This window comes from Pyricularia grisea, assembly GCF_004355905.1.
Source record: "Pyricularia grisea strain NI907 chromosome Unknown Pyricularia_grisea_NI907_Scaffold_7, whole genome shotgun sequence".
Classification (NCBI taxonomy): domain Eukaryota; kingdom Fungi; phylum Ascomycota; class Sordariomycetes; order Magnaporthales; family Pyriculariaceae; genus Pyricularia; species Pyricularia grisea.
Window position 1 is genome coordinate 2,126,433 of NW_022156720.1, and position 23,994 is coordinate 2,150,426.

Genomic DNA, 23,994 nt, shown 5'->3' on the forward strand with positions numbered 1-23,994 from the left:
AAAAAAAAAAAAAAAAAGAGAAAGCAAAAACCGATCACAACCGTAAGCGGAACAGAGGGAATTCTGCAAAATCGTCTGGGTTCTTGTGCACCCAGCCACGAAATAAATAGATACAGGGGCCCACCAGGGATGAAGAAAGTGAGTGGTATAAAGAAACGTAGACAATGGATACGGCAAATACCGGATCCAGCCCCCCTAGACCGATGGATACCGATGATCGTCCTTGCTTTCATGAAAGTTTCTGGTCCGCTTGGGTTTACACTTAAGGTTCTCGGTAGTGACCTGCTCCGAGATGCAGTCGTGAGTAATGATCCACCACTTGCAAGGCAAGTTGCAGCTGTAAAATTACGCCTGAAACAAATGAGGCGAGATTGGAGGGTCCTTTTTTTGTAACTATGCTGCCGGCACCGGGATCGTATCGGTAGTTCGTATCTATCGGAGATCAGAGTATTCGCAAACCATACATTGGGATGTTGGACGGCGGAACTTGGAGTTGAAACTAGACACCAGCAAACACATTGAAATTAAATGTAACTTGATATATGTGATAGAGAGTGGGTCATACACGGCAAGTGTACATTGGACACCTCGCAGAGTTAAAGACGCCAGATGGAGAACCAAAGTCTCCAGCGACCACGTTGAGCTTCATAGCAGCGCCTGAGCTCCTGAAACCGACACTGGTCGGTGCTCGTGTCATTGATAGTGATCTGCTCTGTTGCAACGCTGCGCCAAGTTGACTGAACACCAGTTAATATCCATCGCCGGTTTCGCGGTGATCGGTTAGGATGAGGGTCGGGGTGTCTCTCTCCTTAGATCTTTTGTATCTGGGTGACAACTCTTTATTTGCCTGTCATCTGAGATGTCCAATATCCTTCTCAAGACTCGGCTTGGCAACTTGTGATTTCCTCCCACTGCACGAAACCACAAGTCTACATGATGTTAGTAACATTTTGATAACCCGCCGTGCTAAAAAGAAAACAGGATTGGCTTATACATTTCCAATATATTCATTATACACAATCTCGTAGTAATCATTTTCTCGGTTTAAGTGGCCACCAGTTCCACCTCACACCGGTGTGGTCCTCTACCAAGAACTTCACCCGTATTAGAGACGGAGAGGTCCTGCTGTCGAGTTATCCAAATATATTCTTTGGGCTTTGAGTTAATGACCCGTCTTTGTTCCCTTGGCAAGAAGAGTAGCATGAAGTCTTTGAGAAGACTTCGGTATGCCGTTGCTTTCTTCAAGAGCTCATCTAGCTCGAGCATTCGGGCGACATAGTCGTCATCTTCTAAGCTTAATGTCGATTGATTTAATTGCTTCTGTTTGACCAGTTCATCGGCTTCTTGCCTCAAGTATATACTTCGTGCGAGAAAACAATACTGAGATAACACTGCCTCCAATCTTTCGCTACCACACCTGAACAGATGTGTCAAATTCCTGCATACTCGATATAACTTCTCCAACTGTGCCTCGGCCACCAAGCACCTGGCTGGCCAAGCTCTCATATGTGTGTCTGTCGAAAATGAAATAAGAGCGCATGGGTTGAACGTCATAAGTAAGTAACATAATGTGCAACTAGATACCAAGACACCTACACCCGCGTCTATGTACAAAGGCGCCTAGTAAATCCTATGTGAATAAAACATTTTTTTTTGTGTCGCTCCTGGCGAGGAATAGCCGATCTCCATTGAACATTAAAAAGTATATATTTGATATATGGTAGAGAAGCATGTGAGAGTTATGATGGGCACCTCGAGATAATCTTAGGTTTTAGCGACATCCCTGCCTCGCATGGTTGGAAAGAAGGCTCGTCTCATAAGATAGGACACCCTCCCCGTCACCTTCATAATCTCACCCTCTCCAGATGGAGCTTCTTCCAGTCCGCCACTGTTGAACGATAGAAATGAACCAGATATCTAGAAACAATTAACCAGCAAATTAGTTAATGCCGTCAACCTCAAGCTAAATTTGCAGATGAAAGAACAAAGATTTGTTAGGAGACCATCACGAACAAGAAACGATTATAAATGGATAGGTACCTACATAGGGACTTGAACGACAATGGAAACACATATATACCTAGACATCCGTTAGGCCCTTTCTACAATCTGGACAACGCTCTGCCAAAGAGATTTTGAAACTAAAAGAAACTAAAGTCAGCAGCATACATGTCCAGCCACACATCAACTGGCTGGAAACGCGGCACCTGACTTATCAGGAACTGCACAACCACATAAATATATGCTTCCGGGTGGCGCTGAAATATTGCAATTGATGAGCGACTCTCCCAAGTCAACGGTTCACCGCTTGGTGGTATGACAGCAATAACTCGGCAGCGTAGTGCGCTCCGAAGCGCCATCCCTCCATTAACCGTCACAACCAAGTCGTACCTGGCGACCACTACCGCGATGACAGACTCCCGCACCACTACATGGCCCATTGAAGGGGAGAACAGGAAGCCGGTTGCAGGAGAAGGAGTGAAGGGAGGTAATGAAGACCTCGGCACCCTTAACACCACGACATAAGCATACTCACCAGTGCTTCATTCACACCAGGAGGTTTATTGATCTCTGAATACAAGCCCTCTGTAACCTCCTGACACTAGTTCGGACTTTTATAACAAGTAAATTTCAGCGTATATTGCGATAAAATGTTTCGGCACAGGGACCTGGAGGCAATCTTTGCTTCAGGGAACTGAAAGGTCATTATGACTCCTCACAACCAAATCCGGAGACATCCCTTATGATAGGAAAGTGGCCACCAGTCCTAACTTTTGCCGCCTCGCGAGATCTTCGTCCAAGTTCACCGCCTTGCCCTGCGTCAACGGCCCGGCTATCAACTCCTCCTTGTCCCACATGCGCCCAAGGCAGGTCGCCGCCTCGCTGGCGATGAGTCCATCTTTCGTGCTCGACGTGCAAACCTCCGAGATCTCCATCAGTCGCCGCGTCCAAAAATGCCATCGCTGCGGCGCAAAGCCGCAAGGCCCCGCGACGACGCCTGCATCTCGAGCCAGCGGGCCCGGGTCGGCCTGGCCGCGCAGTCGCTCCAGTCCCGCGGGGAGGGGCCCGGCGTCGGCCGAGAGGTTGCAGAGGGCCGCGAGCCTGGCGCTCCCAAAGTCGAGGAAGCTGCGCAGCGCGGGGAGGAGCTCGAGCACCGTCTTGGGGTCGAACGAGATTGGCGTCTGCAGTCGAGGGATGGACGGCGCCGCTGCCGCCTTGAAATTGTCGCTTTTGCCGAACTGCTGCGGTTTGGGGAGCAGCAAGATTGGGGTCTCGAGCACTTCGCGCAGGAGGTCAAGGCCGCACAAGGCGATCCAGTCGCTACAAGCCCCAATGGCGAACAGTCGGGCGGTGAATGAGATGAAGTTGCAGCGGTAGTCGGGACGCATCGTTTCCCAGCGGTCCTCCCAGGCAATGACTATGTCTTCCACGAGGAAAGGGAGGTTGCTCCAAAGTGAGGCACTGGCACCGTCTATCTGCCGCATCTGAACTGGGAAGAAAAGGGTGTCGGTCGCTCGAGTTTCGAGTAGAAGCAGCGCAAGGCGATCTTGCTCTCTACCGCCGGCCTCTGCTTCCTCGGAGCAGGCAATGATGGATTTCCACGCATTGTGGATTTGAGCCTCCGCTGCTGCTGCTGTTTCACCTCGTAGCAAACTCTTGTTAATTTCCAAAATGTTGTTTTGCGCAAAGTTTAATGCGTTGAGGAAGTCACCCCTTTTGATTGTCTGGGTTGTCATAATCCCGGCTTATGGGTATAGACTAGTCTAATTGTTTTGTGTTGTGGAGGCACGACGGAAAGAGTGAAAGAACTTGTAATTGAAACAAACATCCATATGTAAATGTATTTTTACCCTTTGGAGGTACCTAGGTTATGTACTTGTGCCACCTTCATTTGTTGGTCCTCAACCTCTAACCTATCAGCCTTACCTACCGCCATCCAAAAATAGAACAATTGGATAGGTTCCTATGATGGATGCGTTAGGGGCCCCCAAACTACATTACTTACCCATGATCTTGACCAGTAATTAAGGTGTTTAATGCAGAAATTGGAGGGTACAACCGAGAGATTTGTTTGCCGCCTCTGTTTTGATGATGCAATATGGGTTCGCAAAACCGAAATACCCGCCCACCCAGATAAAAGGAATAAAACAAAAAAATAAAAGACATAGCCTTACCGTGGTACCTGGCTTTGCTTGCCTACCTACCTATGGCCCGCTTGTTGGTTCCGTCACAAATGGCTAGCGACTGAACAAGACCAACAGGCCAAGCCTTGAAGGTCTCGGGGAAATTCTTGGCCAACACATTTGTGTGTCAAAGGCTTGCAGGGCCAAATGCGACCTGATTTTGCGGCCAGTTCAGTTACTGTCATATCTGTGGCTGTGCACTTTCTCAACGGCCCGCCATCTCATTGATCCGGTACTCCAAGCCAAATAACTTTGGGCTTTTTGTTTCATATACCATAAGAAACTTATTAAAAACTTCAAAATGTTCTATTCAATCACAAGAACAACAGATCGCCTGCTGGTGATATTCACAAGACCGTGGCCAATAACCATCGCACACAATACAATCCCTTGGGGTAAGTTGCTCATACGCTTACCTGCCTAACCGCCCAGCGTCAATGTCTACATGTTGGTGGTATATATGTCTTGGCAGGAGAGGCTTTGCTAGTGTCCCAACAGTTATGTCTACTAACAACAAGCAAGACGAATTATTGCTTGTTAGCTGCATAGCCTACGCGGAGTTGTAATTTTAGCATTCATCATGCACTTGCCTCCCGGTGACTCGCTACAGGAACAGTAAACCGTCCAGGAATGTATCCCTATGGGTTCTGTAGTATCTCTTTCCCCCTAAAGATTCTCAAAGCAAATACGCAAGGGAATTGTGGCGGAGAAGACGCAGCTTTAGGAAGTAGGGCCACTCATTCTATCATCTCGGATATCCTTACTGTAATATGGGCTCTGCTCAAGCTTGCTTGGTCTCAGTAATCCAAGAAGAGATCTGGGCGCTCTTGAACTCAGACAGAACAACCGTCAAGGGCCATCGCACAGCCACTTTGCTCCAAAGATGGAACCTTTTTAAAGTCAGGACGAGGAGGTTTGAGATACAAATAACAGTGAGCTGGAACCCACTCCATCATGGTTGTTTGGATTAATCACATTCGTCATCAAATCACCACTTCACCACAAGGCAACAACACTCCAATACAGATCAGCCTCTTCTAGCCACAGTCCAACTGCTCCCTAGCCGCTTTAAATCCTATTTATGTTACTTACTCCTTTGACTCAGATACCTTCCGCGTAAATCCTCTGCCTTTGGGCAATACATCAAATAGACAATATTTATATCACACCTGTACACCAACTATTTCCTTTCAACATGAAGTTCTTGGCATTTTCAGCTCTCATTCTCGGTCTCATGGACGCTGGTACTATGGCTTATAACAACATCGGGGTATGTGCTTCATATAGTTACGCCGTCTAACCCTTGAAATACCCACGCACCTGCTAACTCCCTATTACTTGCTCTTCCTTTTTGAAGAGATGTGAGACGAGCGACAACCGCTGCTACTTCCCTGACCGCACCAGCTCTCCATGCCACAGCGAAGCCCCTGTAAGTTTCTTTAGTCCCACCGCTCGAAAGGGCCTTGTCGGTCCGATAACGTGTGCAATGTGGGTAAGCATTTTGCTAAACCTTTTTGCTTGTCTTTCCGCCTCCAGTGCCTCAGACCAGGCTACACTTGCACCTTACTAGGTTCCATGGTCCAGTGCAGCGAGCGGGCCTTCAAGTTCCGCGACCCCCTTGGCTCTCCCCGAGGTTCTCAACGGGGTGCTCAGCAGGGAGTCGGCGGTCGTGCTCGGCGTACACAGGGCCGCCGCCCCAAAGACAGCAGATGAGGTTTTTCTGCTTCTCGGTGAGCTACGGGATGATACAACATGTTTTCTTTGGATGCAGTGGCGTTTTTTTTTTTTTTTGGCGTTTCTTGCGGTTTCTAGTTGTTTGGTTTGTGAGAAAACGGGCATGTTTCGAATATAAAATACATTTAAACACACAACGACAGGATCTCCATAACCATATCCATTTACCTTTAACACACTTTAATTAAGGTACAGAAGGGTAGAAAACGTAAAGGCGACAGAACAGCAAGCCATTCGTGCAATGATTATGTGGGCTCATGTCGGCGGCCTTTTGGGATTTGTAGCTTGAGCTTGTTCTTATAACAGTCTGGTAAGTGTAATAACCATTAAACTTACGTACCACGTGTGGCATTCACCCACTTGTTTCATTCTCGTAAGGTTTAACTCATTCAGTAGAATAGGTATACAATCAAAGCATAAGTTGAGTGTTATTTATAAGGAATGAATGATTTTCCACTTGTTCTTTCCCCTGTCCAGTTCAATCTAAGCTGAGAAATTAGCGGGAGAAGGGAGGAGTTGGGCCCAATCAGGTTTGCAGCGACTGAAACGCAGGCGGCCTCCTGGGGCTGTCGCTTATGACTGGACACTCAGCCCTTCCTGACGAATACTGCATGTAAAAAGGAAGGAACCGCCAATCAAGCACACCCTCCTGCTTTTCTTCTTCTTCTTTTTTCTTCTTCTTTTTTTTTTTTCTTGACAGCGTTGCGCTTTCCCTAGCAGACACAAAAGTCGCCAACCCTCTGCCCAAATCACGAGCGCCATCGCTTGTTATATAACCTAATGCTACCCAATCATGCCTTCGAATAGTGAATACACCATCGGCTGGATCGCGGCGATTGAGACCGAGCTCGTTGCCGCCTCGCTATTCCTTGATGAAGCACACGGGCCCCCTGAAAGCCAAGATGCGAACGATTCCAACGTGTACAAACTAGGAAGCATGGGACGCCACAAGGTCGTCATTGCATGCCTGCCTCAAAGCGAATATGGCCTATCATCCGCTGCCGTGGTTGCTACAAATATGCTGCGCAGCTTTCCCAATATTCGGATAGGGCTGATGGTTGGCATCGCCGGCGGCGCTCCAAGGGATGGACATGATATACGCCTGGGCGATGTCGTGGTCAGCGCCCGTAGCGGTGCTAAAGGCGCTGTCTTCCAGTATGACTACGGCAAGGCGATCCAGAATGAACCTTTTACTTATACCCAGCTGTTGAATCAGCCACCAGCAATCTTGCGCGCGGCTGTCACTAGTTTGTCGGCACAACACCAGCAGGAAGGACATGATTTCGAATCCCAGATTGCTCGAATTTTGCAAAAGCCGCGACTTAAGAAATATCGTCGTCCGCCACCCGCCAGCGACAAACTGTGCAAGCCAGACGTCGTGCATTCCAGCAGCTGTACCAAAGTATGTGGCGGGAATCCCGAACACCTCGTCACCAGGGAGCCTCGGGATGAGGACGAGGATGATCCCATTGTTCACTACGGTATAATTGCAAGCGCGAACCAATTGATGAAGGATGCCGAAGCTAGGGATAGGCTGGCGGCGGAGCACGATGTTCTTTGTTTTGAGATGGAAGCGGCCGGCTTGATGAACAACTTCCCTTGTCTTGTTATCCGTGGAATATGCGATTATTCCGACTCACACAAAAACAAAGAGTGGCAAGGCTTTGCCGCCATGATGGCTGCAGCTTACGCAAAAGCTCTCTTGGGGGTTATCGTGCCTGACAGGATTACGGCAGAGCGAACCATAAACGAGGCAATTGGTTCAGGTATGTGGTTTTAGATTTGGATCTGGCCGGTGTTTATGCAGTTTAGTTACTAATGCTGATGTGCTTTCAATGTAGTCGAGAGAAAGGTAAACATGGTCGAGGAAAAGGTGACCACGCTTCAGTCCAACGCACACATCGAAAACATAAAGCGTTGGCTCTCTCCTGCCGACCCCTCCACAAATGCCAACCGCGCAAAAGGACTCCGCCATCCGGGTACAGGCACTTGGCTTCTGGAGAACCATAAATTTAAAGAGTGGCAAGATGGTCCCTGCCGCCAGCTGTGGCTCCGAGCTCTTGTGGGGTGCGGCAAAACCGTCCTTTGTGCGGCCGTCCTGGAACAGCTCGCCCAACTGGATTGTCTGGTGCTCAGCTTTTTCTTCGACTTTGGTGATGCCGCAAAGCAAACTCGCGACTGTATGCTGCGGGCACTGGTATTCCAGCTATACCTTAATCAGCCTGAATCCCAATCTAGGGAATATCTTGACAAATTGTTTCAAACAATTTGCAAGGGCGGGGACCGACAGCCTTCGGGAGATGAACTCTGGGAATGCTTGAAAAGCATGCTCAAAACAGCCCGAAAAAAAGTCTACATCGTGTTGGACGCCTTGGACGAGTCGAAAACGAGGAGAGAACTTACGATGTGGATCAAGGATGTTGTAAGCGGGCCGGAGTTGCATCAACTGCACCTAATATTTACCAGCCGGCCAGAACCAGATTTTGACTGCATTCCATCTTTGATCGGAAGAGACAACTGTCTGGAACTAGACAAGGAGGCTGTAAACGCCGACATCCGTGCCTATGTTCTGTCAAGACTTGAGAATGATGACGAGTTTGTAAACAAAAAACTGCCTGAAGACCTCATCGAGGACATTAGCAATCGCATCGGAAACGGAGCAGATGGCATGTAAGTTTAAAACCCCCTTTTTTGCGTGTAGAAAAATAGCAACTGATAACTAAAAATCCGCAGGTTTAGATGGGCATCTTGTCAGCTGCAAACTTTGTCGGAATGTGCGAGCGTGTTTGACATAAGATCCGCACTCAGAGATTTGCCACGCGACCTCAAGGAAACATATACACGCATGGTGGAGAACATTCCAGAACCATTCGAAAAGGCCGCTATCCGTCTCCTTACCTTTCTCGTCCATTGCGAACGACCTCTTAAGCTGTCAGAGGGAAAGGATGTCATAGCCACTACTGAAACGGAACCTGAAGGCTTCGACTGGGACCGAAGACCGTTTGATGAGGCTGTGCTCCGGCATTGCCCCGGGATGATTACAATCATTCTGGTACAGACGTACGAAGGAATAATCTATGAGTTGCACCTTGCTCACTTCTCAATCAAAGAGTTTCTCCTCGGCCGAACCAACTTCGAAATCCCAACTGCATGCATTTGCATCGTCAAAACGTGTTTGTTATATTTGACGTTTATCCCAAAATATTACGACGATATTAGACTGGATTTCCCGTTGGCCCAACTTGCAGCTAGACTTTGGACGACTCATGCATATCAAGCACAGGCGTCAGACGAAGCGTCAAAGGAGATTACTCCAGATGTAGTAAAATTGTTTCAAAGCTACGGAACTTTCCAACTTTGGGGCCAGTTATACCAACCAGAGTATCCCAAGTATCCCTCCCTAAGGCCACCGTCTGGATCAGGGCTTTACTACGTTTGTTTTATGGGGCTAAAAGAGGTGGCGATACATTTCCTGCATAATGGGGCCGACGTTAACGCGCAGGGTGCCCGGTATGGCAACGCCCTGCAAGCCGCCTCTTGTCAAGGCCACGCGGATATTGTTATATTGCTATTGGAAAACGGAGCCGACGTTAACGCACGGGGTGGCCGGTATGGCAACGCCCTGCAAGCCGCCATTTGTGAATACTACACGGATATCGTTACGTTGCTGCTGGAAAACGGAGCCGACGTGAACCTACAGGGTTGTTATTATAAAAGCGCCTTGCAAGCCGCCATTTATGAAGGCCACACGCATATCGTTAGATTGCTGTTGAAAAACGGTGCCGATGTTAACGCAAAAGGCGATGGCGAGTTTCAGAGCGCCTACGAGATTGCCCGCAACCTCTACAATAAAGATATTGTTCAGTTGCTTCAACATTACAGGAGGAAAACACAATAGGGACGCCGCTGGGCGTAGCTAGCTTCAATTTGCTTTTGAGTAAGGGGTACGTTAGTGATATATGGTGTTTGGTGTATGTAGGTATATAAGCAATACAGAAAGCATTTGGATCAATGCTACTTTTCCATTCTCACTGGCTTAGCTATGGGGAGAGCGGACAGGAGCCCGTATATTTCAGAGGATATGGTAGTGTTTGATGGGACTAACATTGGAGTGCAAATGTAAAGTTCAGTTCTTCTCTGGTATAACTCGGGTGTATAAATTCCCCAAAACCAAAGCTATTACTTGGAGGGATCAAACAAGTAAGCGTTCTAAACAGCACACGCCAGGCACAGCTAAGTTTACGTCTCTTTGAACCCGAAAATATATCCTCCCCCAACTCCGATCCCTTGTTTTCTCTACTGCCCCTCGAGATGTCCCATTCAAACCTCTGTTGTTGTATCCCCTCCTCGAGTTTGCCCACCTCGCAATGAAAGCCTTTGCAAAACATCATGCAATCCAGATGGAATCTGAATCAGTTTTTCTCCTGTACTCCCAGCATCTTGCGGTAGCGACAGCCGGTTATAGACTTCCCACAGCAGCGGCGCCAGCAAGGTCACGGGGATGGTGACGGCCCAGTACATCCAGAACTTGTCCGAGACCAGGAGCTGACCGGTGCCGGACTCGAGTTCGAAGAATGGCATGCTGAAGATGGCGCAGATGAGCGTGGCGGGCAGGAAGGCAAACGTGACAAACGCAATCGTCTTGACGGCCAGGCCGTCGGTCCGGGTGGCCCTGCCGATCTCGACGGCGAGCAGGGCGTTCTGCTGCGCGATGTTGTTGAAAGCCAGTCCGATCTCGTTTTGTAGCCGCTCCTTGTTGGCCTGCGCGCGGAGCCGGAAGCTGCGTAGGACGTGTCGCTGGAACTGCAGCTGGTTTCGGGATGCAATCCTGGCGGAAGCGGCGGTGGCGGCTGCTATTTGCTCATCGTTTATTACCGCTACGGCGTGACTGTGCTGATACGTCGATGACAACGACGATGACGTGCAAAATTCTAGCAGCTCGTTCATGCTAATGCAGGCCAGCTCCAGGGTCTCGCAGATGTGGATCGAGTGCCGGGCTAGGTCGTGCAGGTGACGAAAGTCGGGCGTAATGGTGTTGGCGGTCTGGGCCTTCTCCATCATGCGGACGTGGTTTCGTATGCCCCAGACGGACTCGTGCTGGAGGTCGATGAAGTCGTGGAGGATTTGGCTGTGAACCCAGAAGTGATCATGCTGCTGCTGCGGTCGGCATTCTGGGATGGCTTTCTTGAGGCGAGCATATATCTTGTTCTTGACGTCGGGCAGGGGGTCAAAAAGCAAGAAAACCATCTGGTTTGTCGACGGAAGCCACCTCGTGAATACGTTGAACTTGAGCCATTGGTATTTGATATCGGTGTTGGGTACGGGTTCCCATATCTTTTTGACGAGGAAGCGAGACCAGGTATCTTGTGAATATTTAGCAAGTGCTGTCTGAAGTCTAGTATACATATAAGAAGAAAAAAAGACAAGAAAACTTACTGATGCCGTTGCTGGACCCCGTGCTGTCGTATGTTGTTTCGGAACCAAAATACCCGTTCGTCTTGCGATAGTGGTCCTCCCACCACATTTCTGGCATTGAAAAAGCGGCAGTCAACTGGGTTTTACATTGGGAGGGACAGTCGCGTATTTTGTTTGCCGATGCAACACTAATGCAATTCTTAGTCGTGTTCCTGCAGAAAATAGAAGATAATACCCGACTTACATGAGAAGGAAGCTATAGTCGACCGAAACTTGAGGTGAACCACCCTCTCCGGTGGTTAATATTTCATCAATTCCAACTTGACTTTTTTCGCAGACTCCTGAATATGGATTGGGTTAGCCTGTGGTGCCAAAATGACATGAAAAGTGCATTACTCGGAAGTATTTAATTCAACCTTTAGACCACCTTGTCACCTCCAATTTCGGACAGTCTTGGCATAGGGGATCTGGCATCGTTATGGATCTAAGTGGTGATGTCTTGCCTTGTGAGGTAGGTAGGTGGATACTTGGATAGGTTGTTAGGTAATGTATGTAGTCAACAAAAAGTTCCAAGTGTGAAGGGGGTTGGGCTGGTTTGGGTGGTACAAGTAGCTAGCTGACCCTGGAGACTCTCTGACGATCCCCCGCACCAGGGTCTTTACTTTAATACCGAAAAGACGCAGAAACCAAGAATTGCGGCTCTTAGAAAACATTTATCATCTTTTGTGTTGCACTTTCAAGGCATCCTCTGTGCCTGTATCTCAGCAGGCCCGCTTGTAAGCGCTAGAGGGGGGGTAGGGGTAGCAATTGGAACGGGAGCCTGCAGGAGCTTCAGCCAATTAGCAGGAGATCAAAGAGGGCAACCACTCCATACGACCAATAAGTCTTGTCGTTGCCACTTTACAGCTTCTGCATTTTTTTTCTTCTTCTTTTGTTTGAATGCATGTATCATATGCACCTTGCACAACCTGAACTCAGCCCCTTTTTTCCACGCTGAGTTCCAGCCCCAGGTCACCTATTCGAACAAAGCACAACCAAAAAAAAAAAAGGGACGATGGGAGGTTTGTGGACAGGGGGGGTTTCACCTCTGCAACAGCAGCACGCGGCAGTGAATTGCCACCATTATCCGGGGCGGTGCTGCAGTTTCCATTGCGGATTATTACGGCCGTTGGAAAAAGCCCGCTGTCCAATGTTGCAGACAGATTCCTACCAAAACAAGTATTTCTGGACCAACCAAAAGGCTGAAAAAAAGGAGAAAAATTACAACTGAGCCCTCCCAACTTAGGAGGCGACGAGACTTTGAAATCGCGCTACTTTGCGCACTCCCCCATCTAATATGACACCATTTGCCTCAGCCTCGACAAAATCAGTGACTACAAGGGCTATGGCGACCACCAAATCAATTACACCACGGGCGTCATGAGCAGCCTGACCAGGGACATGATGGCGCACTTCACGGGGATAGAACTGCTCGTTCTGCCGGGGGACATGCGCGGGCGTCCCGAGTGCCGAGAACTACATGCCGCTTGGCGACGTGGTGCATTAGCAGGGACGCTCGTTCAGTAAAGACTTTGGGAAGAATGTGCCAGGGAGGCCTCGCCGCCGCCGTCTCGGCCAACGAGAAATCCGCACCCTTAACGGTCTGCGACATGCTAGTGGCTTTCCAGACGGACGCGGGAGCGCGACAGATTATTCGACTGCGCTACCGAGTACCTGTACAAAACCCAGACCAGAGCGGACAAGAAGAATGAGAGGCGCAGGGTCGATTATCCCAGACCCCTGGTTGTCGGAGGATAGGCTGTTTAACCCCCCAAACTACTTGCACCGACACCGCGGGGATGGTCTGGGGATGCGCCTGTTTGGGAACCCAGCGTCTGTGCCCGTCACGACCGCGGCAACGTACGAAGAGCTCAAAAGTGCGACCCGGGGCAGCTCGTGCAGCGTCCACGGCTCCAACTGGGTATTGTGTATCCTGGTCAAGGGGGTGTATAATTTTGCCGACAGCTACAAGAACAAAAGGTGGCAGCGGTACGCAGCGGCGACTTCGGCGGCTGTGACCAAGGCGATTATTGATGGTTGGGTTGGGGGTGGCAGTAGTGGTGATGGTGAGGGTCATAGTTCGAGGAGGCAATAAAGGTTGCCTAGGGGAGCTTTATGGTTTGCCTGCTATTGCTTAGTCTGCCGAAGCGATACGGGTGTCACGCGTGAATTAGATAGTGCATTGGATATCGGCGTATAACCCCGAGGAGTTGGATTCTGAGGAACCCCAGGCTAGCGCAATACAAACGCTATGAGAGCGACCGGCAAGTTGCCCTGAAGGGTGTCTTGAAGCGAGAACCCTGATTTACCTCCTAAGGACAAGGAATTGTCTGTTGTACTCCCCCTTCCTTTAAATTCCCACACGGCAAACGATATTCTTATGAGCAGAGGCTGGACAGCCTAATCGGTGTCTGGTTGGACTTAAACGCCATCCCATAGCCTTGCTACTTTGACAACGCCAACGACAACATCTACGACATGGAAATCAACCAACTCTTCCACTAGGACGAGTATGAAATGATGTATATACTGAACTAGTCCCCGTCCTAAATAGCATGCTAATAAATGAAGTTATCGGCCCGCCGGTCTGGGCGGGGTTCCCCGAATACTTGAACAATCCCGAGATTTAACATTGACGCCATCTGCAAACGTCAAATCCGTAGACTTTTATGCTGTTACCAAATTAGAAGTATAATTCCACTACAGTCCCCCCTGCGATCACGACAAAAAGACAAAAGTGTTCCCCTCCACTGACTCTCCCAATATGAACATTGGCCCCGGCGGTTAAGTTTGCAAAGTCTTTTCTACAAAGTTGACTCAGCATTTGATAATATTTACAAGGCTCGTAGTCTGATATAACGTGCTCCATATCAATGTGCTTTAGTCTAGGGAATCCTTTTCATATCCGTTCAGGAACCCCTGACTAAGAGGGTTTCTATTTTGGGGAACCCTTAGCCTTGGAACAAGGTGAACAGGAATCGGAGGCGCCGAGCTCTCGGACTCGACTCTAAATAGTAAAAGTTAAATACATTGCTGAGAAGATTTCCTTTTTGTATTTATAAACATGTATACTCCTTTCGAACTGTTCGTTGCCCAATCATCCGAGGGTGGCTCTATGTGATGCAGGGTAATGCCAGAACTGCTTTGATGAAGCATTGTAGGAGGAAAACAGTCTCGCTAAAAGCGAAGAAACAGGGATGAAATAGCCAACAATTCGCCGTTGTTCACAAGCAGATTGTTCTAAATGCCAGCATGTGAGTGTACGTAGTTTCCATGGTAGCTAAGGTACCTTTAGGTACCAGGTATGTTGGATACACAGATCTAATCGCTCCTACCACGCCAGCGTGCAGATTTCTTGTTCTTCACGTTACTTGACAGTCTCAAAACAAAGTTGCCCATTGCGGAACACATTTCTCAAAGGCTGAGGCTGAAAGCTCAAAGGTCAAATTGAATCAAAGTCTAACCACATCTCGCTTTTGTTAAATGCCAACTTTTTTTTTTGCGCGAAGAATAACAAGACACAAGTGAAAGGACAAAAAGAAAGCACAAGAAGAAAAGCAGGAAAGGAAATGACACTAACCAAAGACCAAGAGAATGTGAAGGGAGAAAAGAAAAAGAAGAATACATCCAAGGGTGAAAACAATCTAAAACCTAGAAAGAACAACAACGGTATAAAAGTCGAAAAAAAAGAGAGAAAACAAAATCAATACAACGCGAGGAGGAATCCTAAAAGATAATACTTTTCTAAACAAACCACAGATCCATGAACCAACCTTACCGGTTCGGGGGGACAAATGTGGAGCTTTGCTAAGCCACCCTGCTTAATTAAAAGACAGGTGGGATGGGTGGCCTCTCATGTCTGTCATTCACTTTTTGTCGCTGTCATGGTCGTTGCCACGGCTTGTCATGAACAAAAACCCAGACTAGTTGGGGGAGTGATCATCATCGCGCCTAGGGCTCTGCGAAGGGCTGTGCCGGGGGCTTTGCCCATGCCAGCCTTCGGGCATCTTAAAGTAAAACGTGGGTGGGCCGTACTCGATCTTGTCAGAAATCGAATCATATCCATGCGGCTCATGTCTGGACGGACCCTTGCCTTTATTACCGCTGTCAGCGTTCTTGTTGCCGGACGGAGCGCCAACTTTGTTACCGCTGTCAGCCTTCTTGTCGCCGGACGGAGCGCGGCTTTTGCTACCGCTGTCGTTGTGACTGTCGGCGCGCTTGTGAAAAGGACGACCAGGGCCGCCCAGTTTGACCCCGGAAGACTGGCGATCGAAAGACTTGTCACCCAAAGGCTTGTCACCCAAAGGCTTGTCACCCAAGGGACTGTCATCCAAAGGCTTGACACCCAAAGACTTATCACTCAAAGACTTTCCGAAGCGCCCGCTGCCTTGAGAGGTGACAGGCAAGGTCGGGTCGGGCTTTGGGATGTCGTGCGAGGGGCCAACGGCGCGGGCGTGAAGAGCCTTGGCACGCGAACCACGGAACGAACCACGGCGGGGCGAGCGCTCGTCGTCGTCGTGAGATTGACTAGGATCATATGGGCCGTCCCCTCGGGGCCTATCGTCACCGTCGTAGCGGGCGTGAAGGGCATGAAGAGCCTTGCCACGCGAAGGGCGGCCACGGTGGTTTTGACGCTCGTCGTCGTCGTCCCCATCCCAAAAAGTCGTGTCGGACTTTGGGGCACTGCGGGTTTGAAGAGCCCTAGCACGTGGCGGTAGGGCACTGTCGGGAGGAACAGGGACGGCGCGGGCCTGAAGGGCTCCCGAGTTCTCGGCAGTGCCTTTTGGCGCTGGCATGGCTGCAACGCCGGCCACGAGGGCCATAAGAAGGTACTTGGGAATCATTTTTTTTTTCTTCTAACAAAGACAAAGGGGGAAGAAAAATGAACGATAGAAAGGATCGAAACCGCGTAAAAAAAAAGGAAAATAAGGGGAAAAAAAGGAAAACAAAGACCAAAGACAAAAGCAAGCAAGAAAAAGACTGGATGATGGATGATGGATGGGAAAAGGAAGAGTTAACCCCTTCTAACTTCGGTGTAAACTGACAGTCTTATATAATTTTGAAAATCCAACTCGGGGAGCAAACTGCACCTAGCCCATGTCTACCTGTGCAGGCCTAACACATGGATGGGCCTGTCGCTCGGGTCGACCGACGACGTCGAGAAAACTTCGTGTCCTTACTCGCTCTCATTCTTTTGACAGCCTCACGTCAACAAATTCAAAATTTACCCGCCAGACATCATGCTACTCATAGTATCACGTATATTCTATCAAGCTCTAACCATACATACCATTTGGAATAATCTAGAAGGCATACGCCAGAGAGAAATGGCGCTATGTTATTTCACTCTCCCATAATTGTGAACACTATATGTGTATATTATCATGCACGGTAAGTTGACTTAAGTCATAGATTGAGGTATACCAAGCAAGTGACTCATGTATAAGCGCGCGCATTGCCAAATTAGTTAATAGTGCATGATTTTCTAGTCAACCTTTCGTGAGATCAGGCTACACGGGCGATCATATCTCCATGCCAAGAGTATACCTGCCATGGCGTTTCTTTTAAAAAAAGAAAAGCATTAGGAGACGACATATTAGTTCTTTGTATAGTCACCTTACTCTTGTCTAAAAATGATTAAGTTTTTTCTATTCGTCTGTTTCTTGGATGTACATGTTGAACTCGGCCCGTTGATCCTCTATAGACCTGCCATTCGCATAACGGTACCATTGGCCCCTCCTTGGCAAGTCTTCTTTTCAAAAGACATTGATCCCAGAAACCCTTTCGGAATTCTGGACCTAATACGGACGAATACACTGGTGAGCTTCGAGGAAGACGCTTATGTGAAATTGTAAGGGACAAGTGGCCATATTGATGTTTCTTTTAACTTGGTCATTTGACGCCAGCAGGCTCACTGCAGGGTTTACGGTTGAGGTATTAGCACGAGAAAAGTGTTATACTGAAAATTGAATTGAGTGTATTCATTCGTCCACGAAGATCACCAATGGTCAAATGCAAAAATCTGCACTTTAAATAACTTAAAAAAAGAAAAACATGATCCCCAACGCCCTTGCTTATTTTCTTTGCTTCTCGCAATGATGCAAACTCAAAAAGGACTTTAACAAAAAGATGTCAACAGATTTCTCCTGCAATTACTAGATGAAACATGTGCAGTGGAAGAGGGTATGAAGAAAGAGATAAAGGACCAGTGAAAAGAAAACTCAACACATTAATGGGGTGGCTAAGAAGACACAAAGAGAAGTGAAAATTTGAATTTAAAACACCTGGCGACCAGTCAGTACACAATGTTTTAAATCACTTGCCGACAGTGCTGGGAATTCCAGCAATGAACTGTGGTCCGAAGCCGGCCTTGTCCTTGTTCTCATCAGTTGCAAAGACGGCGTAGTCAATCTCGGAGCCCTTGATCAACGAGAGCTTGCCGCTGTCCTTGCACCGCTGGAAGGCGGCCACGCCGTTGCCGGCGTTCTGGTTCGTCCCGAAGAGTACGGCCTGGTCCTTATCGGCGCTGAGGCTGAACATACGGGGAACTGCTCCCTGCGAGTCCACGCTGTTGTCAAAAGTGAGGACCAGGTTATTGGCCTCGCCGGTAATGGCGGCCTTGAACTGAGTGATGGAGTCCCTGCCCTTCTGCTTCAGGTCGGGGTCGAAGCTGAGGCGGTTGGAAACGTAGACCGACTTGCCATCAGCGGCAACAGCAATCTCACCGGCGCCGGGGACGGCCTTGGAGTTGGGCTGCGACTTCTCACCAAAGGTGGAGATGAGCTGGATGGGCAGGACGGTGGGGACACCCTCTTTGTCCTTGTTGCCCGCGTTGCCGGTGTAGTTGAGCTTGTTGACAATGACAGTGTTCAGCATCTCGCAAACCAGCAGGTAGTGGGTAGCATTGCCAGTGGCCGGGTAAAAGGCTCCATGACGCGGACCGCAGCCGGGAGAGACCTTGATGGAGTCGGCAATTTTGAACTTGTCATCCTTGGAATCGACAATGGTGATGGTATCGAGACCGAGGTCGTTGACGAAGAAGAAACGGCCCGAATTGTCGAGAACCGACTGGTGAGCATGAGGGGCGTCCTGGCGGGCCTTGTTGGGGCCCAAAGTCGCGCCGGTCGAGTTAGTGGCAAGGGGCTTGCCCATTAACTCGGGCGATCCGTCTGCGCCCAGCTTCCAAACATCGACGGTGCCCTTGCCGAACGAAGCACCGACCATGCGGGTCTTGTCCTTGTTGAACTCGAGGTGAACGACACCGGCGCTGCCGTTGACGCTCTTGACGAACTTGATGTCGTTTGTGCTCGTATCAACGGTGAACAAGCTCAGCTCAACGCCATTCTCGTTCACGCTGTAGAGGAAGTTGGGCTCCTTGAATGCAAGCCATGTCGGGGCACCCTGGACAGGTAAAGATGCCGACTTGAGGATATTGAACTTGGCACCATCAAACTGAGCAATCGAGATCTTGTTGATGGAACCGCCGCCGATGATGACCTTTTGCTTTGTGGCAGTCACGTTGCTTGCCTGGCGGATGTGGAGAGGGCCTGCAACAGCGCCGCTAGCGGCAGCTGAGAGGAGGAGGCAGAGTGAAGTTGGTAGCATGACTATTTCAAGATGCTATGGTTGAAGGTTGGTATGTGTTGGAAGTTTTTTTAATGTCTTGTCGTCGTCGATAGAAGGTTGGTAGATTAGTAGTGGTGGAGTTTCTGTTTCCGAGTAAAGATCAACGACTTGATGAAGTCGCGATCAACTGCTTTTTATGTGATGTAATGTCAAAGCAAAGTTAACGAGTGGGCAGGCTGAAACAACGTGGTCAAAGAAAACGGCCGCTTGACTTCTTTATACCCAATGATTGAATCGGACGGTCGCAACCAAGGGTGACAAGGACGTGGACGAAAGAGTGAATGGAAGATGAAAAAGAATTCCAGGCGCCTACGACAAAGGATGAACCAGATCTGGAATCAGTCGGACTCAACCCCAGTCCCACTTCGAGGAAGACCCTTGCTGTGGCCAACAATAGTTTCCGAGACTGTCGAACAACAAATTCAAGTGGGGGGGACGGACGGGATGAGCCAAGGGCGGATGGATGCGCAGCAGTGTGGAGAATCTACTGTAAAGTAAAAGACAAAAGTTGATGGTGGTTGCATGAACAGTAATGATTGATTATTATCCCCTGCGTTGCCTGCGTCCCGTCAGCAGCGACAACTTACCGGTACTTGGTCGCAAGGGGCGAATGGTCAGTGTGGATCAGCGCCGCACGGAGCCCCAGCCCTAGCTATGGATGCCATCCGTACCTGAAGAATTATCCTGGAAGACCTTGTCATCCAATGTGTTGCTGCTATTATGTAGGATCTTCCCGAGCTTCTTTACTTGGCCCCCCGACTTGAGCGTTCAGTGCCCACGTAGCAGCGAACATCTGAAACGTGCTTGTGGAAAATTCAATCAAGGCCGGGCAGGGGACGAAGAGTCAAAATGAGTTTTTTTTTTCTTCTTTCTCTGCCATCGCAATAGTAGCAAAGTACTGGCCTACAATCAACTGTTGATTGTGATCAAAATGGTGACCAACTAACAACCGAAGCTTCCTGGCCAATTGGTTTTGTGGCGGCTGTTGGTGACTCCCGCGCTCCACTGGAACTTGGGTTAGTTGGTTCGTTTGCAGCGCTTCGCAGTGCACTAGCCGTCCTCTACCTGTCGTACAGTGCCGAGAAAGCCTTGAATCTCAATGCAGGGGCGGCAAGGGGTTTGAGTACAGTAAGTTCAAGCAACCAAGCCTTTGACAAACCAACGCAGTAAACCCAAGCCACACCCCTTGCCAGCAACGCTCCTCGTGTAGTTTTGGCGCTCGACCCACTGACTTGTTCTGATTCTTCAGTCCTTCCGTTGCCGCCGTGAGGTACGTCGCATTGGTGCCTGATCGTCCGTCCTTCTAGTTTGTCTGAAAACCTTTTTTTTTCTTTATTTTTTTTTTTTTTTTTTTTTTAGCATTGCTACCCCGTACAATACATGGTTTTAACCTTATCATGGTTCCGAGGCAACCTGATATACATAGTAATTTGTGGCAAGGGTGAAATTCTGGTGCAAAACATGGGTACCATTGTAGGTACGTACATACCAGTAGTACCTGGCCGCACACATACATTAACACCAATTGTAGTAAGTATTACCCAGTAAGGTAAAACGCCAGAATGGACCCGCTTGCCCTTTCAGGACCCTCTCCCTTGTCCTACCGGCCATCTTTGCCTGTTTGTCTGTGTCTTTCGTTTTCATTGCTCTTCCATATGCGGTGTTGGGTCTGCTGAAACAACGGGAACAGCAAAGCAATCGAACCTGAGCAAGAAAGAGAGATTTTTTTTTTTTTTTTTTTTTTGGTAGCTAACTTCCCAATCATCGTTCCCGATGGACGAAAAAATCCAAGATCCGACCCAGGCCGAAATGGACCTGGTGTAAAATCTCCGGAGCAAAAGATTGCGCATCTTAGGCACCAGCGCGAAAGAGAGCCCATTCAAAGTAAGCTTGAAACATTTAGTGGGGAGGTAGGCCTCTTTGCCCAACTGAGCCCTGTCTGGACGCGTGGGGGCTGTGGTGTCGAAACATGTGGCCTACCATGGTAAGTATGGGTATTTTTGTGCCAATGTGAGAGTTGAAGGAAGGGTAAGCAGCGAAGAATGAGAGCCAATCAAATGTCTTTCTGATGTGTTCACTGCCTCACTCCAAGACTTTTTTGTATTTTTTTTTGTTTTTCCAAGTTTAGACGAACTTTTTCTTATTCCCACATCCCATCCACTAACAAATCGCCGCGCCAACACCTCAATTGGAAACTGTCCGTTTGGCTGATCCAGCAAACGCCCATGGTCCAGTTGCCGATGCGGCAACTCATCAAGATGTGTAAGTCTGACTCCATTCGTGGGTAATGATGATCAGCACTTGTAATCCCGTTGGGCTGTGTGGATTATCACTGTACGAAATTGGTTAGCGATCATCGTCACTCAGCCTCGCCGTTTGTGACTGAACGGTATATCGGAGTTGACGGCTCGTTCTGGTACGCCCGCTATTTTCTTGGTCTTTCTTGGGTTGTCAATCAACTCGATTAAATTCAGGCCATGTCCTATCATAACATATGGGGATGTGTCGGCTGTCTTCACCAAACAGACGTAGACGAACACAAACAAAAGAAAGAAAATCAGAGAGGTATACCGACGCAGTGTGAGGTTTATCCGGTCAACCGATGAATCAAGTCTATAGGGCTGAACGATATGTACCCATCCCTTCCGATTTCTTCCCACCAACGCCATGCAATCCATAATGCAGTATGCTATACAAGTAGGGGTATCCGTCGTGTCCACCGTTCCGAAATGCATGAGACTCGTCGGGTTTGTTTTCCATAAAGGAACCGTACTGATAAACAGAGAACAAAAACAAGTAAAAAAAAAAAAAAAAAGAAAGAACATATAAGAAATTAGACCAGGATAAGCAGAGTTATAAGAGCCGGTTTGCTCTCTTGAAGAGATTAACCTCTCCGTCTCGATGTTTCCTTGAAGTCTGTTGTCAGCCGGGTCAGGTAGACAAAAAGGGTATTCTGCTAGTGGCTGCCGAGGTATGGTCACACATGAATGCCGACAGTTTGACAGCTGGTAACCAATAAGCAGCTAGACAAATATGCCAAGCCAGGCGGTTTTTGACTTGATCTCCGATGCACAGTCATCCACGGCACACAGCAGTTTAGTGCTGTCTTGGAGCTGCCTGAAGTGTGGTCCCGAGCCACCTTTGCGGCTGCTGGGCGTTGCTCTGCGCTCATAACAAACCCGGCAATAGACCTGCAGGGATATTTGTGTCAGTCTTGATTGATTTTGCGGGGACCTCGAGACAAAGGGAGAAAAAGGGAGGGAAAAAAAAACATACATGGCCACAAGCTTTGATCGCCATAAAGTGATGTTCAGCCCGATCCTTCTTGGTCCTAGGCTTCTTTGTAGGTGCAACCTCTGGTTCGTCACGGACCTCATCCGGGTCGTAGACGAGCTCCTCGTCACAGCCAGGACAAATCGCGACAACCTCTTCCCCCGTGTCACGAGTGAAACCGACAGGCGCGTCAGGAGGCGGCACATACGCAGGCTTTGGTCTGTTGGGCGTGTGGTCGTCCCAAAAGTTGGGAGGAAGGCCACCGTAATCAAGCTCGATCAACATATCCCTCTGACGATTCCCTTGTATGAGCTGGTTCAGTTCCAGGGTCCTCTCAAATTCTTGGTGAATATCTCTGATCTCTCGGAGGCGATGATTGCCTGCTGCACCAGCTGCCGCATCTCCCGGTGCGCCTGTGTTCCTACTCGCATTCCCACCGAGGCCAAGGAACATCCCAAGCACGCTCGTGACAGCGCCACTGGGTCTTCCCCAGAGCCATGGCCTGTTGGCAGGCGTTTCGAGCATGGATCCCCGAGTCGCGTGTCTACTTTGCTGCCCTGCAGCTGAGGCTGTGATAGACGGCACGTCGTCGTCCTCTGTCAAATCAATGTGCATTTGGGCTGGGATCGCAGAACGACCACGGCCGAAGCCGATGCTGGGGTCGCTGCGTGACAGAGATGGCGTACGTGCTAGGCCCGACTGCTGCCTCCTTGGGTTTCTTGGATGCTCTGATTGCTGACTCGGGTTGTTGACGACGTCAAGGAAGCCGACGTTCCTACGGGCGGGTATTCCATTCGGGTCTGGTACGACTCGGGGCAGTGTGAGAGGTGCCGGCGGCGGCGGCACGTTATCCGGCTCATCCGTCAAGTCGATAACGTCGACGGCCTGGGGTCGGTGGCGTGCTGCGTCTGACTGGCGGGCAAGATCTTGCATGGCATCGAGTTGCAGCCTTTGGCGTCGCCTTTCGTTCATGCTGGGCAAATCGCGAGCGCTTTCTCCTCTGGTCCGTCGAGGTCCTCTAAAATGTTCGTGACCAATTGTTTGATTATCGATGCCGTTGAAGTTTGCGGGACGGCGGCGGCGGGGCGGTACAGAACGACGGTCATTGTTGATGTGATCGGGAAGTGAGTCTAAAATCTCCAAATCGGAATCGTCGTCGGCCATTATGTGGTAGTTGAAGAGGCGGCGTGCGGCGGTCGACCAAAGAGTTGAAAGATGCGAATGGCATTCGTTCACGAGCCTCGAGCCGACGGGCTACTCCAAAACCAGCATGCACGGGGGGCTGGTTGCCTGGCCTGATAAAATAAAAAGTGTGGAGAGAAGATGGGAGAGTTTGGTGGGATTAGAATGGGGTGAAAATGGGCATTTGTCATTGGGATTCAAAATTTCGGCCGAGGGAGGCAAAAAGAAGCAGCAGCAGTTTATTGAGTTGGTGGTTTGTTTGTCCCGCGTTCTACGGCCCAGTCAGGGAGGGAGGCGTCAGTCGGAGTTGTGACCCACTTATAAAGTCCAATCACAATGTAAATCGGCCGCATCACTAGCGAATTTAGAACCCCTCGCCGGAAACTGAAGATGCGAGTTAACGTCAGTCGTCCTTGTACCACTCCGAGAAAAACGTGGCATGGATGGATGCTCTACGATAAGATGATCGGCTTAACTACGGCAAGGCAACCAACCTAACCTGCACCATCTCAAGAGAAAACTCTCGAACAAATTCAGCTAT

General features: G+C 49.2%; 9 protein-coding genes across 9 annotated transcripts in view; 3 read left to right on the top strand and 6 right to left on the bottom strand.

Annotated features, from left to right (window-relative positions):
* PgNI_09638 (uncharacterized protein) overlaps nucleotides 1-233 on the bottom strand; it is a gene marked incomplete at both ends in the record, with an annotated part of 1,242 nt that extends 1,009 nt beyond the window's left edge. Inside the window, one exon of the mRNA XM_031129620.1 lies at nucleotides 182-233. Coding sequence (XP_030978146.1) covers nucleotides 182-233 — 52 coding nt within the window. The remainder of the gene's footprint in view (nucleotides 1-181) is intronic.
* Nucleotides 234-2,741: 2,508 nt separating this feature from the next.
* PgNI_09639 (uncharacterized protein) lies at nucleotides 2,742-3,737 on the bottom strand (the record flags this gene model as incomplete). Its single annotated transcript, XM_031129621.1, has 1 exon — nucleotides 2,742-3,737. The coding sequence occupies one exon, from the start codon at nucleotides 3,735-3,737 to the stop codon at nucleotides 2,742-2,744; it is 996 nt and encodes a 331-aa protein (XP_030978145.1).
* Nucleotides 3,738-5,379: 1,642 nt separating this feature from the next.
* PgNI_09640 (uncharacterized protein) lies at nucleotides 5,380-5,897 on the top strand (the record flags this gene model as incomplete). The annotated part of the gene is made up of 3 exons (XM_031129622.1): nucleotides 5,380-5,454; nucleotides 5,542-5,613; nucleotides 5,721-5,897. The coding sequence occupies 3 exons, from the start codon at nucleotides 5,380-5,382 to the stop codon at nucleotides 5,895-5,897; spliced, it is 324 nt and encodes a 107-aa protein (XP_030978043.1).
* A 727-nt stretch (nucleotides 5,898-6,624) lies between these two features.
* Nucleotides 6,625-9,816, top strand: PgNI_09641 (uncharacterized protein; the record flags this gene model as incomplete). The annotated part of the gene is made up of 3 exons (XM_031129623.1): nucleotides 6,625-7,684; nucleotides 7,760-8,588; nucleotides 8,652-9,816. The coding sequence occupies exons 1-3, from the start codon at nucleotides 6,712-6,714 to the stop codon at nucleotides 9,814-9,816; spliced, it is 2,967 nt and encodes a 988-aa protein (XP_030978044.1). The 5' UTR covers nucleotides 6,625-6,711.
* Nucleotides 9,817-9,980: 164 nt separating this feature from the next.
* PgNI_09642 (uncharacterized protein) lies at nucleotides 9,981-12,154 on the bottom strand. Its single transcript, XM_031129624.1, has 4 exons — nucleotides 11,750-12,154; nucleotides 11,578-11,674; nucleotides 11,355-11,545; nucleotides 9,981-11,281 (listed from the first exon to the last, which is right to left on the bottom strand). Exons 1-4 carry the CDS (start codon nucleotides 11,805-11,807, stop codon nucleotides 10,239-10,241), a joined length of 1,389 nt encoding a protein of 462 aa, XP_030978040.1. The 5' UTR covers nucleotides 11,808-12,154; the 3' UTR covers nucleotides 9,981-10,238.
* Nucleotides 12,155-13,080: 926 nt separating this feature from the next.
* PgNI_09643 (uncharacterized protein) lies at nucleotides 13,081-13,467 on the top strand (the record flags this gene model as incomplete). Its single annotated transcript, XM_031129625.1, has 1 exon — nucleotides 13,081-13,467. One exon carries the CDS (start codon nucleotides 13,081-13,083, stop codon nucleotides 13,465-13,467), a length of 387 nt encoding a protein of 128 aa, XP_030978042.1.
* A 1,828-nt stretch (nucleotides 13,468-15,295) lies between these two features.
* On the bottom strand, nucleotides 15,296-16,216 carry PgNI_09644 (uncharacterized protein; the record flags this gene model as incomplete). The annotated part of the gene is made up of 1 exon (XM_031129626.1): nucleotides 15,296-16,216. The coding sequence occupies one exon, from the start codon at nucleotides 16,214-16,216 to the stop codon at nucleotides 15,296-15,298; it is 921 nt and encodes a 306-aa protein (XP_030978101.1).
* A 1,471-nt stretch (nucleotides 16,217-17,687) lies between these two features.
* Nucleotides 17,688-18,977, bottom strand: PgNI_09645 (uncharacterized protein; the record flags this gene model as incomplete). The annotated part of the gene is made up of 1 exon (XM_031129627.1): nucleotides 17,688-18,977. One exon carries the CDS (start codon nucleotides 18,975-18,977, stop codon nucleotides 17,688-17,690), a length of 1,290 nt encoding a protein of 429 aa, XP_030978102.1.
* A 2,796-nt stretch (nucleotides 18,978-21,773) lies between these two features.
* Nucleotides 21,774-23,666, bottom strand: PgNI_09646 (uncharacterized protein). The gene is made up of 2 exons (XM_031129628.1): nucleotides 22,275-23,666; nucleotides 21,774-22,189 (listed from the first exon to the last, which is right to left on the bottom strand). The coding sequence occupies exons 1-2, from the start codon at nucleotides 23,433-23,435 to the stop codon at nucleotides 22,022-22,024; spliced, it is 1,329 nt and encodes a 442-aa protein (XP_030978099.1). The 5' UTR covers nucleotides 23,436-23,666; the 3' UTR covers nucleotides 21,774-22,021.
* Between the last annotated feature and the right edge of the window lie 328 nt (nucleotides 23,667-23,994).